General features: G+C 40.1%; 1 protein-coding gene across 1 annotated transcript in view; it reads left to right on the forward strand.

The window, feature by feature from the left end:
- The window catches only part of LOC133564868 (obscurin-like), a 94,047-nt gene that overhangs the window by 59,589 nt on the left and 16,201 nt on the right, over nucleotides 1–18,257 (forward strand). Inside the window, exons 34-40 of the mRNA XM_061919409.1 lie at nucleotides 115–390; nucleotides 470–745; nucleotides 3,293–3,562; nucleotides 3,681–3,947; nucleotides 4,072–4,341; nucleotides 8,475–8,741; nucleotides 15,254–15,520. Of these exons, the coding sequence (XP_061775393.1) occupies nucleotides 115–390; nucleotides 470–745; nucleotides 3,293–3,562; nucleotides 3,681–3,947; nucleotides 4,072–4,341; nucleotides 8,475–8,741; nucleotides 15,254–15,520 (1,893 nt within the window). The remainder of the gene's footprint in view (nucleotides 1–114; nucleotides 391–469; nucleotides 746–3,292; nucleotides 3,563–3,680; nucleotides 3,948–4,071; nucleotides 4,342–8,474; nucleotides 8,742–15,253; nucleotides 15,521–18,257) is intronic.

Here is an 18,257-nt window from a genome sequence, read left to right on the forward strand (position 1 = left end):
AGCCCGAACTGCTTTATCATGTTTGGATGTGCATTGTTGACTTGTTTCTGTAGGAAACAGGATCATTTATTTATTGTTTAACGTTTGGCCATGTCTTTTCTTGTTTGTTTTCAGAGTTGCCTGTAAGAATTATTGGAAAAACAGAAGCAAAAACCGAAAAGCAATTTTTAGTGTCTGATGACATTATTCTAGTATGTGAACTATCCAGGGCAAACGCATCCGTCCGCTGGTACAAAAATGATCAGCCAATTGATGACAGTGAGCAATACTGTAGTGAAGAGCAGGGTGTTTTCCGTTCATTGGTAGTCCTAAACGCCTCGCTCGATGATTCAGGAGAGTACACTTGTGATGCACTGGATGATAAAATGGTGTTCCATATCACTGTTGCAGGTATTTGTGTTAATAATTAGGATTGCAAAAAATTTTATTTGAGCAGAAAGACATTGATTGACTATTTGTTTTTGTTTAGAGCCTCCAGCTAGGATCATTGGAAATTCTGGCCACCCAGAGCATCATATATTACTTACAGGAGAAGAACTTATTTTAGAGTGTGAGGTGTCTCGGCCCAACGCCACTGTTCAGTGGCTATGGAATGGCAAGATATTGAAACCAGACACTCGTGTCAAAATTTACAGCCATGACGTCATGAGGAAGCTTGTTCTCTCTGGTCTTGAGCCATCAGACTCTGGAAAATATGTTTGTGATGCCATAGATGACAAACTGATCACAATTGTTAAGGTCCAAGGTAAGTACAATATATTTGCAAATATCATAATAGAAACTAGAAAGCACAGACCTCTGCCAGACCTTACCTCCCAATATTCCAGGGGTCGGGAACCTTTTTGGCTGAGAGAGCCATGAAAGCCAAATATTTTAAAACGTATTTCCCTAAGAGCCATATCATATTTTTTTTAACACTGAATACAACTAAGTGCGTGCATTTTTGAATTAAAACCAACATTTTTAGAGTATAATAAGTCTCTAATTCTTTTTAACAACATTGTTATTTCTTGAACAGGTGCGGTAGAAAATTGTTGGATGGATTAAAATGCTTGAGAATGTTTTATATTTTTAAAGTTATTTTTAACATCGTGATTAACTGCAGAATTATTCATTACTTATCGTGTTAAGCAATGTCAGCTAAGATTTATCTGAGAGCCAGATGCGGTCATCAAAATAGCCACATCTGGCTCTAGAGCCATAGGTTCCCTACCCCTGCAATAGTCAAAAAGTCTTGAATCTAGATTGTGATCCAGCTCACCCCAAAATGAAATCACTTGTTTCTATTGTTATTTATGTATTACATGTCTTGAAAGTGGAAACTAGATACGCCTATAACTTTTTGAACTATTTATACCAAAATTAAAGATACGGTGTGAAGACTGTCTTTGTCTCTGTGGGTGGAGGCGGCGCCGCTAGCACACACTTGAAGAAGTAGAGGGTTGTAACATAAACATAACATACCCATGGCCGTAACTACCATTGAGGACAGCGAGGTCATGTCCTCTGTGTTCATCCCCTTGCTTTGCAAAGAAAGAGGTCTTGGGTCCCAAACCTGATTGTGGAAGAAATTTTGGTACGGTTTTTAAATGTATGTTTTAATGATGTTAAAATTGTTTAATATGCTAAGCTTTAGCATCTTAATACAAATGTGAACTGTTACAAAATCCTGCTGATTTTCAAAGATGTTAGATGATATAAAATGTAATCATTCTGTCAATAAAAGTTATTATTGTTTATATCAGGGGTCACCAACCTTTTAGAAACCAAGAGCTACTTTTTGGTACTGATTAATGTGAAGGGCTACCAGTTTGATACACACTTAAATAAATTGCCAGAAATAGCCAATTTGCTCAATGTACCTTTAATGAATAAATATATATATATAGATATATATGTATAAAAAAGGGGTATTTCTGTCGGTCATTCCGTCGTACATTTTTTTTCCTTTTACGGAAGGTTTTTTGTAGAGAATAAATGATGAAAAAAACACTTAATTGAACGGTTTAAAAGAGGAGAAAACACAAAAAAATGAAAATAAAATTTTGAAAAATAGTTTATCTTCAATTTCGACTCTTTAAAATTCAAAATTCTACCGAAAAAAAATAGAGAAAAACTAGCTAATTCAAATCTTTTTGAAAAAAAAAATTTAAAAAATTATTTATGGAAAATCATTAGTAATTTTTCCTGATTAAGATTAATTTTAGAATTTTGATGAAATGTTTTAAATAGGCTAAAATCCAATCTGCACTTTGTTATAATATATAACAAATTGGACCAAGCTATATTTCTAACAAAGACAAATCATTATTTCTTATAGATTTTCCAAAACAAAAAATTTAAAAGAAATTCAAAAGATTTTGAAATAAGATTTAAATTTGATTCTACAGATTTTCTAGATTTGCCAGAATAATTTTTTTGAATTTTAATCATAATAAGTTTGAAGAAATATTTCAGAAATATTATTTGGCGAAAAAGCAGAAGCTAAAATGAAGAATTAAATTAAAATGTATTTATTATACTTTACAATAAATAAATAAAAATACTTGAACATTGATTTAAATTGTCAGGAAAGGAGAGGAAGGAATTTAAAAGGTAAAAAGGTATATGTGTTTAAAATCCTAAAATCATTTTTAAGGTTGTATTTTTTCTCTAAAATTGTCTTTCCGAAAATTATAAGAAGCAAAGTAAAAAAATAAATGAATATATTTAAACAAGTGAAGACCAAGTCTTTAAAATATTTTCTTGGATTTTAAAATTCTATTTGAGTTTTGTCTCTCTTAGAATTAAAAATGTCGAGCAAAGGAAGACCAGCTTGCTAGTAAATAAATAAAATTAAAAAAATAGAGGCAGCTCACTGGTAAGTGCTGCTATTTGAGCTATTTTTAGAATAGGCCAGCGGGCAACTCATCTGGTCCTTACGGGCTACCTGGTGCCCGCGGGCACCGCGTTGGTGACCCCTGATGTATATGGTGCTGGGATACGCATGATTTCAGCCTTTCAAAGCTTGGACAACCAAATGTTGACCTCGGTATTTGTCTAGTTACGGGCCTGAAAGTACCATTGTAGAAATGATCCGGATCAGGCCTAAATTGTAATCAGTTGTTCCTTATACTATTGTAGACCTTTTCTGAAAGTTTTAAAAAGTTTTTTTTTTATTATGTTGGCAACAGACAAACCAAGTGCAACGATTACATAACCGCCTGGCAGGGGTATAAATAGATTTATTTTTAATTCGACAATGTGAAATTTAATAATAGTTTTTTTTGATATTATATTTCTTAACCCACAGAAGTACCGGTAAAGTTTGTGAATAAAAAGGCAAATAATAAAATCTTTGCCTATGAAAATGAGAGTACAACACTATGCACTGTGGTGAACCAAGACAAAGCTAATGTGCGGTGGCTGAAAGATGGCCAACTACTGAACAAGGACAACATTCACATCTCCAGTGAGGGCAATACCCACAAGCTCACTATTAATCCCCTGCAGCTGTCAGATTCTGGAGACTATGTCTGTGATGCAAGCACAGATGAGATGTATTTTAGTCTTTTTGTCAAAGGTAAGAATTTGACACCTCCAATCAAAATGAGCCCCTGATTTCACAATATCTAATTCCTTAATGATAACTGTCTCCAAGGTAACTTCTCTAAAATGATATTCTATATCCCCCTAATCAGAAATGAAGGTGAAATTTATCCGACCGCTGGAGAACGTTGAGTGTTTGAAAGGCGGTAGCCTCACATTACGATGTGAGATCAATAAGCCAAAAGGAGATGTCCAGTGGCTGAAGGATGGCCAAGAAATCTTGCCAAGTCCTCGTTACAGAATAAGGGCACAAGGTCGGGAGCGAAGTTTTACTGTCCATGAACTATTGGATGATGACGCTGGTGAATACGCCTGCGAAAGCACAGATGACAGAACCTCAGCTGTTGTCTCGGTTAACAGTAAGTAAATGTCCATCATTGAAGTTCATAGATGAATGTTTATGGGAGGGGGAATGAATAGGTCATTTGTCATCTGAGAAATGTTTGCCAATTCAAAATGACTGACTGATTGCTTTACTTTCAGCTCCCCGAGTTGTGGAATTCATAGGGGAACTTCACAGCGTTACTGTTTGTGAAGGAGAAGATGCAGTATTTAAGTGCATGATCTCACCAGAAGACGTTAAATTGGTGTGGTGCCTGAATGGCAAACAGGTAGCCATGAAGGAGCGCACTGTTGTTTCCAGCAATGGACTATGCCACATGCTCTGTATCCATAACTGCATGGTTTCAGATAGCGGCATAGTGACAGCTGATGCAGAGGGATTGGTATCAAAGGGCGAACTCCAGGTTCAAGGTGAGTGTTCTGTCCATCAACATAATATTGTCGGTAATATAATGCATTTGTCGTCATCACATGCGTCCGTGGCTGTTACTATTATTATTTTTTTTCAATTATTGCCTCAACCCCATAATGTGGCAATGTTGAATACCGTATTTCCTTGAATAGCCGCCGGGGCGCTTATTAATTTAAAACCTCTTCTCACTCCTGCGCTTATTCAAAGCATGCGGTAAAAGTAAGCAGGCGCTAATTAGTTTAAAACCTCTTCTCACCCCTGCGCTTACCAATGGCATGCAGTAAAAAATTGAGTGTGAGTAAAAAATATATATATATATATATAAATAATTCTGCGTCCGTGGCCCGTTGGTTAGGGACCACTGCTCTGCAGCATGTCATGGCGCTCACTTTTACACCATGATGTGTGCATGCCGGCTGGACGCATGCATCTCGCTGCTTCTTTTACGAGATTGCAATGCATATTTGGTCAACAGCCATACCTTTTACGATGATGTTTGTGATATAAACAACTTTAAAACTCTTACTAATATGCGCCACACTCTGTGAACCCTCACCAAGCACATTTCTGGAGAGTTTTGGCCCTGTGGCACATTATAAACGCAACATAAAAATTACCCATAATTCCGTGTATCTGTGACTCTTGGCTATTATACACGCGCCCCCAACCCCGCCTACCTCAACATTGCGTTTGTGGTGTGTTGCAGGGCATATGTTCTCCAGAGATGTGTTTGGTGTGGGTTCACAGAGTGTGGCGCATATTATTAAGAATGTTGAAGTTGTTTTATATCACAACAATTGGGGCACTCTTAATTTGAGGTATTACTGTACTACGGTGGTATTGATTTTTTTTTTTAGTTCATCCATCCATCCATTTTCTACCGCTTGTCCCGTTCGGGGTCGCGGGGGTTGCTGTAGCCCGTCTCGGCTGCACGGGGGCGGGGGGCGGCGTGCACCCTGGACGGGTCGCCCGCTTATCGCAGGGCCAACATAGATAGATACATATATATACACATTGTTAGCTGACTTTTATGTATGTTTATTTACAAGTTAGAATGCATCAAAAATAGAGACATGTGTTCTTGTCTCTAAAAAAGATTGAGAATGATAGTGAAGTTCCCCTTTAAGGCAAGTGTAAACCTTGTTTAATTTATTTTTACATGTTTGCGTTGGTAAAAAATAGGGAAACCTTTCACATTTGAACCAATACATTACCAGTTCCAATTTGTGCAAAGTGTAACAAGCTTCTAAGTTTTAGTTTTTATTACTAAATTGGAAGGTGTTGAAATTGCCAATTCTAATCAATAGCATGTAAATGGCATATCTAAGTAGATTAGCATCAAGCTAGCACATTTTGAAAAGTGGAGCCTTACTTTAGAACGCTTTCTGTTAACAATTGGAGTTGACCACATTCAACCATTTTATTGTTTGGAAAAGCAGCACGGTGGTACAGGGGTTAGTGCATGCGCAACCCGAGGGTCCCTGGTTCAATCCCCACCTGGTACCAACCTCGTCACGTCCGTTGTGTCCTGAGCAAGACACTTCACCCTTGCTCCTGATGGGTGCTGGTTAGCGCCTTGCATGGCAGCTCCCTCCATCAGTGTGTGAATGGGTAAATGTGGAAGTAGTGTCAAAGCGCTTTGAGTACCTTGAAGGTAGAAAAGCGCTATACAAGTACAACCCATTTATAACCCATTTATAACCACTACTGTGATCTGTATGGCTGTGGAACAAGACCCCTGGTTTACACACAGTACAAGGATATAACTCCTCCGCCGTTTTCAAATAACGGCAGGGGAAGGGTCACTCGTGACTTCTCAATTATGACCCGGTGGTAAAAGTAAGCATGCGCTTATTAATTTGGGGAGAGAGTTTTGCCCGGCCGTAAATCAAGGCAGGCGCATATCACATGCCCGGCGGCTATTCAAGGAAATACGGTATGTTGACTTCCATCCAAGAAACATTACACCGGTCATTCTCTTGAGTTTACCACGACATTGTTTAATGGTCATTGTGGCCGCTTGTTTGACTTTTTTGTTTATAGTTTAGTATTCATTTGAAGGGACAGTGCACAAAAACATTAAGCTCAAAGACAGATATGTTCTGTACCAGATTATAGCTAAATAGCTCATTTCCATCTGCAGTCCCTGGCGACCTAATTTAAAGGGATACAAAAATCATCAATAAAATTATCACAAGAAAATCATATCATATCACGTAATCAAATTAAGAAAAGTCATAAAGTGCCCTTTCACGGACACATACTTAATATACAATACAACCACATCTCATTTACATCATCACATAATTACAACACATGCTCTTGTTCACATCTGTCATCATTTGTAAAAAAAAGAAAAATGATTTTAACAGACACACCTCACAATTTACAACAAAAATGCTGTCATGGATAAATATAATACACATTAAGTTGATCTGTCAAACAGTGGCCACCTTAGTGACCGTGTGAGCAGCTTTGATGGCTCCAAAGACACTTTTTAACTTCAATTGTAAATAAAGAGTAATCTGTTCAACTTTTAAAGTTTGTTGTGAGGTCGTTCCATTCCTTTGTGGCTTGATATGAAAAGGCTGATTGTGCAAAAGATGTTTTACATCTGGGTACGCTACACTGCCCCCTGGTGGAGGCTCGTGTGTTTCTAGTTGTCACAGCAGATGTAAACTGGACAAAGTGCTTAAGTGGCGCTGATGCAGTGTTATTTAGGATTCAATGGGCTATTCGTATTGATGCTAGTCTTTGTATGTTAGCTAAGTTTAACTATCTATATTTTTGGAGAACTAAACATTGATGGTGATGTTGTGGTTTTCGGTCATGGATTTTGAGCGATTGTTTGTGCTAAGTTTCCAATGGCCTCAGTGTAATTTTGCTTGCAGATGACCAACATGTTATATAATAATTAGATTTTTTTGTTGATATTTTCTTAACTACACTTTCAAAAGCCGGCATTTGTAAGGCTGAACTAAGCTTTAACATGTAGCTGAAGCTAGCTTAGCCTAGCCTGAAGTTACCTACGGGAGGCAAGCCTTTGAAAAGAACTGTTATACAGGAATAGGGGTGGCCAAGTGCGGCCTGCTGGCGTCTTCGGTCTGGTTTGTGTGACGTCACAAGTTTAATAAGAAGGTTGGCCCGCGATACATCTCTGAGTTGTTTTCAACTATTTTCAAGTTTATTCATTGTTAACAGGCTACCATGTTATGGACAACAGTAGTAAATTTGGTACATGACTGAGTTTTTGCAGATGATTTGCAGGCCTATCATTAATTTATATCACCCAACTATATTACTTGCTTATTGAACTTTGCAGCTATTATAAAAATGTCTAAGTAGTAAACAATACAAAATTAAACCCATTTAAATCCACTACCAAGCCCCATCGGTATAATGCAAAACACTCAGCATTTTAGCTGCTTGAAATTTTTTACTGATTTCAAAACTTTGAGGTTGTCACCGAAGTAAACTTTCCCACACATGTTTATGCTTCAAATTGTAGTGTCGTCAGGGTTTGATTGTTCATAAAAACTCAGGCTTTTGTTTGTAATGTCCAACAGTCAGAAATCAATGAATGAATGAATGAATCAATCAATCAATCAATCAATCAGTGTTAATTTATATAGCCCTAAATCACAAATGTCTCAAAGGACTGTACAAACCACTACGACTATGACATCCTCGGAAGAACCCACATAAGGGCAAGGAAACCTCACACCCAGTAGGACGCCAGTGACAATGATGACTATGAGGACCTCATGTGAAGGAATAAATAAAGTACTATCTAATCTATCTAATCTAATCTAAATAATGAGCCTATCAGACAATTTAAAATTGTTGAAAAGGTGCCTTTGATGGCTAGTGCTTAGCAGCTTCTCCTGTTAACCTCAGACTGGTAACTGACAGAGACACGTGGTTTGGCATAGTTGGAGAGTCAGATTCCTGAGAGCTTTCAGCATATGCGCTCTACTTGAATTTGCACCACACAGTACATTGCTGAATTTGTTCGGCATATATTGCGTTTCACTTTGCCGGGGTGTGGTTTCCGAGTGTGCCGTGTCAAACGGTATCTATTAATGTGACCGATGCAGCTATCAAGTTGTCCATTCTATTTGTTTGCTTTTAGAACAACAGGTGATGTTCACCAAGAAAATGGCACCGCTTACATGCGAGGAAAACAGTGAGGCAACACTGGAAGTGGAGGTGAGCCTAGATTCAAGTGAAGTGCAGTGGATGAGGCAAGGAGTTCTGATCCACCCGGGGCCCAAGTACACCCTGAAACACAAGGGCCCTAAGCACAGCCTCACTATCCACAAACTCGCCAAGTCTGACCAGGGCACCTATAGCTGTGAGACCCTTCATGACCGCACGCAAGCCCAGCTCACTGTGGAACGTGAGTATGCCATGTTGTTTGTTTACCGCCGTTGCTGATGACACCTACGTCAGTTTTGTCGTAAAGCAAGTTCAATTCAAACTGAGTAAGAGTAATATGAGCGACTGAGGACTGGCGCTGCATTCGTACTGCAACATGATGGCAACGGACAGCTGCCTGCCACCCTGCAGAATTAAACTTTGAGGGCAATGTCACTGTTTTTGTGGATCATAAGAAACAACAAGCTTGTCCACTAAAGTAAACCAGCCACATGACGATTACAAGTACCTTCAAATATTTTCTTAAAATTCATATTTAAAAAAAAAAAAAAAAAAAATATTGCATATTTCTGTGATCTTCTGACCAAAAAGTGAATTAAAGGCCGACTAAAATGAGCTTTTCTTATTAAAACGGGTCCATTCTATGTGTCATAATTGATCATTTCGCAATATTGCCATATTTTTGCTGAAAGGATTTAGTAGAGAACATCGACGATAACGTTCGCAACTTTTGGTCGCAAATAAAAAAGCCTTGCCTGTGCCAGAAGTAGCAGACGATATGACGTCACGGGTTGTGGAGTTCCTCACATCTGAACATTGTTTACAATCAAGGCCACCAGCAGCGAGAGCGATTCGGACCGAGAAAGCAACGATTTCCCCATTAATTTGAGAGAGGATGAAAGATTCGTGGATGAGGAAAGTGAGAGTGAAGGATTAGAAAAAAAAGACTATACAGTGGGAGCGATTCAGATGTTATTAGACACATTTACTAGGATAGTTCTGTAAAATCCCTTATCTGCTTATTGTGTTATTAGTGTTTTAGTGAGATTATAGGTGTGGCGTGGCGAAGTTGGTAGAGTGGCCGTGCCAGCAATCTGAGGGTTACTGGTTCAATCCCCACCTTCTACCATCCGAGTCACGTCTGTTGTGTCCTTGGGCAAGACACTTCACCCTTGCTCCTGATGGGTCCTGGTGAGCGCCTTGCATGGCAGCTCCCGCCGTCAGTGTGTGAATGTTTGTGAATTGGCGAATGTGGAAATACTATCAAAGCGCTATGGGCTCCTTAAAAAGGGGTAGAAAAGCGCTATACAAGTACAACCCATTTACCATTTATATGGTCGTACCTGTACAACCTGAAGGTCGGCCCCGCACCTTTCTTCAGCACCAGTTGACGGGTGGTGGCAATGCCCATCTCTGCCTTTCGCAAGAGCCCCTCTTCGAAACACGATCTTTCGAAATGATCGCTGCATAATACATTGTACTTTGTGTGTGTGGTCCTATCCAACCGTGTTCGCTTGACCGCTCTGTTCCATAGTAAAGCTTCACCGTCATCTTCCGGGAATGTAAACAATGAAACACTGGCTGTGTTCCATCCATCCATCCATCCATTTTCAACCGCTTATTCCCTTTCGGGGTCGCGGGGGGCGCTGGCGCCTATCTCAGCTACAATCGGGCGGAAGGCAGGGTACACCCTGGACAAGTCGCCACCTCATCGCAGAGCCAACACAGATAGACAGACAACATTCACACTCACATTCACACACTAGGGCCAATTTAGTGTTGCCAATCAACCTATCCCCAGGTGCATGTCTTTGGAAGTGGGAGGAAGCCGGAGTACCCGGAGGGAACCCACGCATTCACGGGGAGAACATGCAAACTCCACACAGAAAGATCCCGAGCCTGGATTTGAACCCAGGATTGCAAGAACTTCGTATTGTGAGGCAGACGCACTAACGCTGTGTTTGTGTTGCTAAAGGCGGCCGCAATACACCGCTTCCCACCTACAGCTTTCTTCTTTGACGTCTCTATTATTCATTGAACAAATTGCAAAAGATTCACCAACACAGATGTCCATAATACTGTGGAATTATGCGATGAAAAGAGACGGCTTATAGCTGTGAACAGTGCTGGAACAAAATGTCCTCTACAATGCGTCGTTACGCACACGTCATCACACCGCGACGTTTTAGCATGATACTTCCGCGCGAAATTTAAAATTGCAACTTAGTAAACTAAACCAGCCGTATTGGCATGTGTTGCAATGTTAAGATTTCATCATTGATATATAAACTTTTAGACTGCCTGGTCGATAGTAGTTGGTTTCAGTAGGCCTTTAAGGGCCTTTAAGGGTCATCACTAGTAGGGATGGGAAGGGGAGAGTCAGGACCTTAGGCTGCTCAGGCTGCTGGCACCTTCAATGAATTTGGATCTCCTCTCATTGCTTCTAAATTTACACACTGGCCTTCAAAACTAAGGTTGTTGTCATCGGGTCGCCACAATAAAATTCCTTTTTTTCACAGGGAATGGTTGTACAAACCCCGTTTCCATATGAGTTGGGAAATTGTGTTAGCTGTAAATATACACGGAATACAATGACTTGCAAATCATTTTCAACCCATATTTAGTTGAATATGCTACAAAGACAACATATTTGATGTTGAAACTGATAAACATTTTTTTTTTGCAAATAATCATTAACTTTAGAATTTGATGCCAGCAAAACGTGACAAAGAAGTTGGGAAAGGTGGCAATAAATACTGATAAAGGTGAGGAATGCTCATCAAACACTTATATGGAACATCCCACAGGTGTGCAGGCTAATTGGGAACAGGTGGGTGCCATGATTGGGTATAAAAGCAGCTTCCATGAAATGCTAATAATTCACAAACAAGGATGGGGCGAGGGTCACCACTTTGTAAGCAAATTGTCGAACAGTTTTAGAACAACATTTCTCAACGAGCTATTGCAAGGAATTTAGGGATTTTACCATCTACAGTCCGTAAAATCATCAAAAGGTTCAGTGAATCTGGAGAAATCACTGCATGTAAGCGATGATATTACGGACTTTTGACCCCTCAGGCGGTACAGCATCAAAAACTGACATCAGTGTGTAAAGGATATAACCACATGGGCTCAGGAACACTTCATAAAACCACTGTCAGTAACTACATCTGCAAGTGCAAGTTAAAACTCTACCAAAAGCCAAACCCATTTATCAACAATATCCTGGCTGGGCCCGAGCTCACCTAAGATGCAAAGTACAAAGATGTTCTATGGTATGACGAGTCCACATTTCAAATTATGTTTGAAAACAGAGGACGTGTTGTCCTCTAGAACAAAGAGGAAAATAACCATTTGGATTGTTATAGGCGCAAAGTTCAAAAGCCAGCATCTGTGATGATATGGGGGTGTATTAGTGCCCAAGGCATGGGTAACTTACACATCTGTGAAGGCACCATTAATGCTGAAAGGTCCATACAGGTTTTGGAGCAACATATGTTGTCATCCAAGCAACGTTATCATGCTTATTTCAGCAAGAAAAGTGTTACAACAGCATGGCTTCGTAAAATAAGAGTGCGGGTACTTTCCTGGCCTGCCTGCAGTCCAGACGTGTCTCCCATCAAAAATGTATGGCGCATTATGAAGCGTAAAATACGACAGCGGAGAACCTGGACTGTTGAACGACTGAAGCTCTACATAAAACAAGAATGGGAAAGAATTCCACTTTCAAAGCTTCAATAATTAGTTTCCTCAGTTCCCAAACGTTTATTGAGTGTTGTTAAAAGAAAAGGTGATGTAACACAGTGGTGAACATGCCCTTTCCCAACTACTTTGGCAAGTGTTGCAGCCATGAAATTCTAATTTAATTATTATTTGCAAAAAAAAAAATAAAGTTAATGAGTTTGAACATCAAATATCTTGTCTTTATAGTGCATTCAATTGGATTCTGTTTATATTTACATCTAACACAATTTCCCAACTCATATGGAAACGGGGTTTGTATATGTTTGAAGTAATTGAAAATGTTGACAGTTTCAAAGTTGACTTTTATGTCAATCACCATAATCGAATGTCCTACAGTCTGGTTTCTCAAAGAGTTAAATTTTTAAACAATTTGTCAAGCAAACATACAGAATCCTTTTCATTCCAGTGGTTGACTAAATTTTGAAGGAATGGGATCTGCTTCCGGGTTGTATTCCCCACGTTGCGACTGGCACATGCGCGATACAAAGGGTCCCTGCCAGCGGCACACACCCACTCGAGAGAACTGTTTTTCAATCGCATAATATAGTGTGTTAGTCCAATTTTTTAAAAGCCAAACACAATTAGATTAAGGTGTTTCCATTGGTTGTAGAATGCTTATTGTGAGTCGAATTATTGGATAAATCAGACTACTTTTGTGTGTGGAAACACTGAAGAAAACTATAAACATAACACTTTTGTTTTTGCTTCCATTTTTCATGAGTTGAACTCAACATCTAAAACGTTTACTATTACTTAAAAGACCTATTCCTCTTAAATATTGTTCACAAATCTGTGTTACTGAGCACTTCTTATTTAGCAAGATAATCCATCCCACCTCACGGGTGTAGCATATCAAGACGTTGAATAAACAACACGATTATTGCACAGGTTCGCCTTAGGCTGCGCACAATAAAAGGTCCCTCTGAAATGTGCAGTTTTATCACACAGCACAATGCCACAGATGTCGCAAGTTTTGAGAGAGCATGCAGTCAGCAGGAATGTCCTCCAGAGCTGTTGTCTGTGAATTGAATGTTCACTTCTCGACCATAAGCCGAAAATTTGGCAGCACATCCAACCGGCCTCACAAATGTGTAACCACACCAGCCCAGGACCTCCACATCCAGCATGTGCTCCTTAATGATCGTCTGAGAATAGCCACCCGGATAGCTGCTTCAACAATTGGTTTGCATAACCAAATAATTTCTGCACAACTGTCAGAAACTGCATGCTCATCTTCCTCATTGGGGTCCCGACCTGACTGCAGTTTGTTGTTGTAACTGACTTGAGTGGACAAATGCTCACATTCGATGGTGTCTGGCACGTTGAAGAGGTGTTTTCTTCCCGGCTGAATCCCGGTTTTCACTGTTCAGGGCAGATGTTTGGGAGAGTAGTTTGCTAATGTCAACGTTGTGAATCAAGTGGCCGATTGTGGGGTTGGAGTTATGGTTCGGGCAGGCGTATGTTATGGACAACGAATGCAAGTGCATTATATTTATGGCATTTTGATACCGGGACGAGATCCTGAGGCCCATTGTTTTGCCATTCACCCTGGACCATCACCTCATGTTGCAACTTGACAATACACGGCCCCACGTTGCAAGAGTACACAATTCCTAGAATCTGAAAACATCCCTGTTCTTGCATGGCCAGCGCACTCACCGGACACAACACCCATTAAGCATGTTAGGGATGCCGTGGATCCATTGAAAATGAGTGGACGAACATTCCACCGGCCACCTGAGCAACTCTATGCGAAGGAGATGTGTTGCACTGTTTGACGCAAAGGATGGTCACACCAGATACAAACTGCTTTTCTGATCTCAAACCTAAACCATACTTGCCAACCTTGAGACCTCCGATTCCAGGAGGTGGGGGTGGGGGCGTGGCGTGGTTGGGGGCGTGGTTAAGAGGGGAGGAGGATATTTACAGCTAGAAAAGTTAAAACATGACATCAAAAATATATATTTATTGTGAGAAATTATTTGGTTGATCAGTTTTTCCACAAAGATAAATAGCATTAATTATTAATGATAACATAGAGTAAAGGTAAATTGAGCAAAATGACTATTTCTGGCAATTTATTTAAGTGTGTATCAAACTGGTAGCCCTTCGCATTAATCAGTACCCAAGAAGTAAGCTCTTGGTTTCAAAACGGTTGGTGACCCCTGCCGTAGATTATACTGTCACATATGCATGTGCAGTAGATGGCAGTATTGTCCTGTTTAAGAGTGTCATAACATTGCTGTTTACGGCAGACGAACTGCTTTATGGTAGACGGAAACGTGACTGCTGTTGTTGTGTGTTTTTACTGCGCTGGGAGGACGTTAATGAAACTGCCTAACAATAAACCCACATAAGAAACCAAGAACTCGCCATCGATCATTCTACAGTTATAGCGTCATTGGGCAGGCTCTCTGTTTATATTGTGGGAAAGCGGACGTGGAAACAGGCTGTCGACACGTCACTCAGGTCCGCATGTAGCGGGAGGAGGCGTGGCCTCCAGCTCCGCCTGAATTTCGGGAGATTTTCCGCAGAAAATTTGTCCCGGGAGGTTTCCGGGAGAGGCGCTGAATTTTGGGAGTCTCCCGGAAAATCCGGGAGGGTTGGCAAGTATGCCCTAAACCCCAGTAAAGAAAAACTAGACATTTCAGAGTCTTTTTTCTTTTATTGTGGGTAGCCTTTGGCACACCTGTGCAATAATGCTGTTTAATCAGCATCTTGATATGCCACACCTCTGACGTGGGATGGATTATCTTGGCAAAGAAGGAATGCTCATTAACAAAGATTTCTGAGAGGTATTTGAGTTCAACTCCTGAAAAATGGGAGCTAAAACAAAAGTGTTGTGTTTATGTTTTTGTTCAGTATAAATACTGCTCACTATAGCCACAGTGCCTGCTCACGCTTACCATTAAAATCAGTGTTTGCAACTTTAAATGTACCTTTTGTTTTACTACTTTGTGCATACTATGGTTCTCTGAGGGTATTTGACATTTCAACTTTTCCATACAGGTCGAAAAATCACAATCAAGAAAGGCTTGACTGACATAAAAACCATGGAGAGAGAAACCATCTCCTTTGAAGTTGAACTGTCACATCCCAGCGTGCCCAGCACCTGGTGGAGAAATGGAATCCAGCTTAAGCCATCAAATCACTTTCGAATGAGCGCCAAGGGACAAGTCCACAGCTTGACTATTTCAAACCTCTCAGTGGAAGACACTGCCACCTTCATGTGCTGTGTGGATAATCTGAGGACATCAGCAAAGCTTGTCGTCAAGGGTAAGTCATTTCTAGATATACCTCATCAATGTTTTATTTTCTAAAATTTTCAGTAAAACTCTAAATTAAGTTTACTGTTGTATGTTTGCACTCACAAAATGTTAATAATCCACCTATGCATATGACATTTTGTGAACGAATAACATTGACAAAATACAATGTATCTGGTGTATGTTTTCGATGGCAATATTCAGAATCAGATTAGTTTTTATTGCCATTGTTTGAGAACGGGTTCACAAACTATGAATTTTACTTTATTTATATGTTTGTACGCTTTTATTGTTTTTATTTGTTTCAAAGTGTTTTATGATTGCTTCACTTTTTTACAATTTTGTTTTATTTTTTTTCCGGTTTCAGTACTGTTTTTTTTTACGGTATCTAAATAATGACTGTTTTAGCATGAGGGGCAGGTGCCTGTGGGTGGGGCTTATAACAAGTTTCCTCGTAAGCAGTTTTATTGGACTGTAAATATCAACATGGCTTCAAAATAACTGTTTAGCCCCTAAATCATAACAAATCAGTCTCAATGTTCTCCTCATTGAAGAAACAATCATTGAATAACATTCAGGTCAACATTAATCAAAATAAAATAGAGCAGGTAAAGGAATTTTAATATTTGGGTGTTATTTTGGACCCTAAGCTTATTAGAACTTGTTTATCTGTTCAAGCTGCACAAGTTTACATGCGTGCAATGATTGTATCCCATATGTCTTATTGTGCCATGGTCTGGGGACAGACCACGAGATGTGTAGTGAAGCCTATGTTGTCATTATATAAACAAAATAAACAAAACACTAAAGATATTTAACCAAAAAACAATGAAGCATAATCACTGCCATATTACCCAAAAATATAACATGATGAGTTTTGATAATTTTATACATTTGTCATTTTTAAAAGCTATATTTAAGTGTCATAATGGATTAGCCCCTGATGTAATGTGTCAAGAAATACAAAGATACAGTTGTGAAGGTGTGCAGACTCGGGCTGCAGTGGGTGGGAGCTGTAGAGTGAAAAAGTGCCGGATGACTCTGGGTCAGTCTGCGTTCTCAGTTAGAGTCAAAGTCACAGTCGGATATCAAACTTTTCTCCACAAAACTGAATACGTGGCTTAAAGAAAATCAGAAGTGTGAGCACTAGAACTGGGTGTAGCATGGACAAATGGGGCCAATTAATTTCAAAGTGTTTTTATTTTTATACTTGTCTTAATCCTTTTGTATGTTTTACACTTCTCTCATCTTTTTTTAAAACCCTAACTAGGTACAAGGGTTCCAAATTAGCCCGTGGCTATAAGTATTATGTACTTTGACGTTGGTTACCTATAGCTAGCAATGTTTAATTGTACTGTCCCTGTCAAATAAATACATGTATGAATAAAAACACTATAGAATAAAAAAGGAACCGGTGATAAAGTGCAGCCCTGGCAGAGTCCAACCCTTACTGGAAATGGCTTGAATTACTGCCGGCAATGCGGACTAAGCTTTGACATTGATCATACAGGGAGCGGACAATACCCCCATACTCTCTGGCAGAGTCCAACACTCACTGGTTAACGGCTTGAATTACTGCCGGCAATGCAGACTAAGCTTTGACACTGATCATACAGGGAGCGGACCATTACGTACAGGCGGTCCAATACCCCCATACCCTCTGGCAGAGTTCAACCCTCACTGGAAACGTGTTGAATTACTGCCGGCAATGCGGACTAAGCTTTGACACCGATCATACAGGGAGCGGACCATCAAGTACAGGCGGTCTAATACCCCATACTCTTTGAGCACTCTCCACAGTTCTTCCCTGCAGGACATGGTCGAATGCCTTCTCCAAGTCCATATGTATGGACTTACTTCCATACGCCCTCAAGGATCCTGCAGACAGTGTAGAGTTGGTTCACAGTTCCACGAACAAGACAAAAACCACACTGTTCCTCCTGAATCTGAGGGTTCGACTATCCGACGTAGCCTCCTCTCCAGTACATCTAAATAGACCTTACCAAGAAGGCTGGGGAGTGTGATCCCACGACAGTTGGAAGACACCCTCCGGTTCCCCTTCTATCCGGACAGATGGAAGATTTAGTTACTTTACACTGTGTTCCTGTTAATGATGGACGTTATTTCAAATACTGTATTTCCTTGAATTGCCGCCGAGTATAAATTATCCGCATGCCTCGTTTTACTGCCGGGTCAAACTAGTTTTGCTAAATGATTCGCGCATGCTTAGAATTACTGCCGGGTCAAACTTGTTTGGCAAAATAATTAGCGCATGCCTCGGTTAACCGCCGGGTCAAACTCATTTTGCAGAATAATTAGCATATGCCTCGTTTTACCGCCAGGTCAAACTCGTCACGTCACGAGTGTGTAACACGGGTAGGAAATAAGCCATATTTCCTCTCATGGCATCCCCTCATATTACCTGCGCCGTTCCCATGTTTAATCTCACGAGCATAACACAGGCGCTCACGTGACTCGCTGCAGCCTATCGCGCTCTATATAATCCAGCGTTCCAAGATGGCTGCCAGGTGCGGTGGCTAAACCTGGGGACATCTGAAGCCGGTATGTTTTAAAGTTGTCGTTTACCTGCATATCGTAAAAACAACCGTCCAACATTTTTCAACTAATTGTAAACTTATAGATGCCGACCATCAGGGCCGAGTTGCGATGAGAGAGTGTGGCGATGTTAAGATATTAAGCCGAGTTGGTAAGGGAATTTGTTTGCTAATAGTAGCTACTAGCCGTAC

This window comes from Nerophis ophidion, linkage group LG13 (assembly GCF_033978795.1).
Source record: "Nerophis ophidion isolate RoL-2023_Sa linkage group LG13, RoL_Noph_v1.0, whole genome shotgun sequence".
Taxonomy (NCBI): domain Eukaryota; kingdom Metazoa; phylum Chordata; class Actinopteri; order Syngnathiformes; family Syngnathidae; genus Nerophis; species Nerophis ophidion.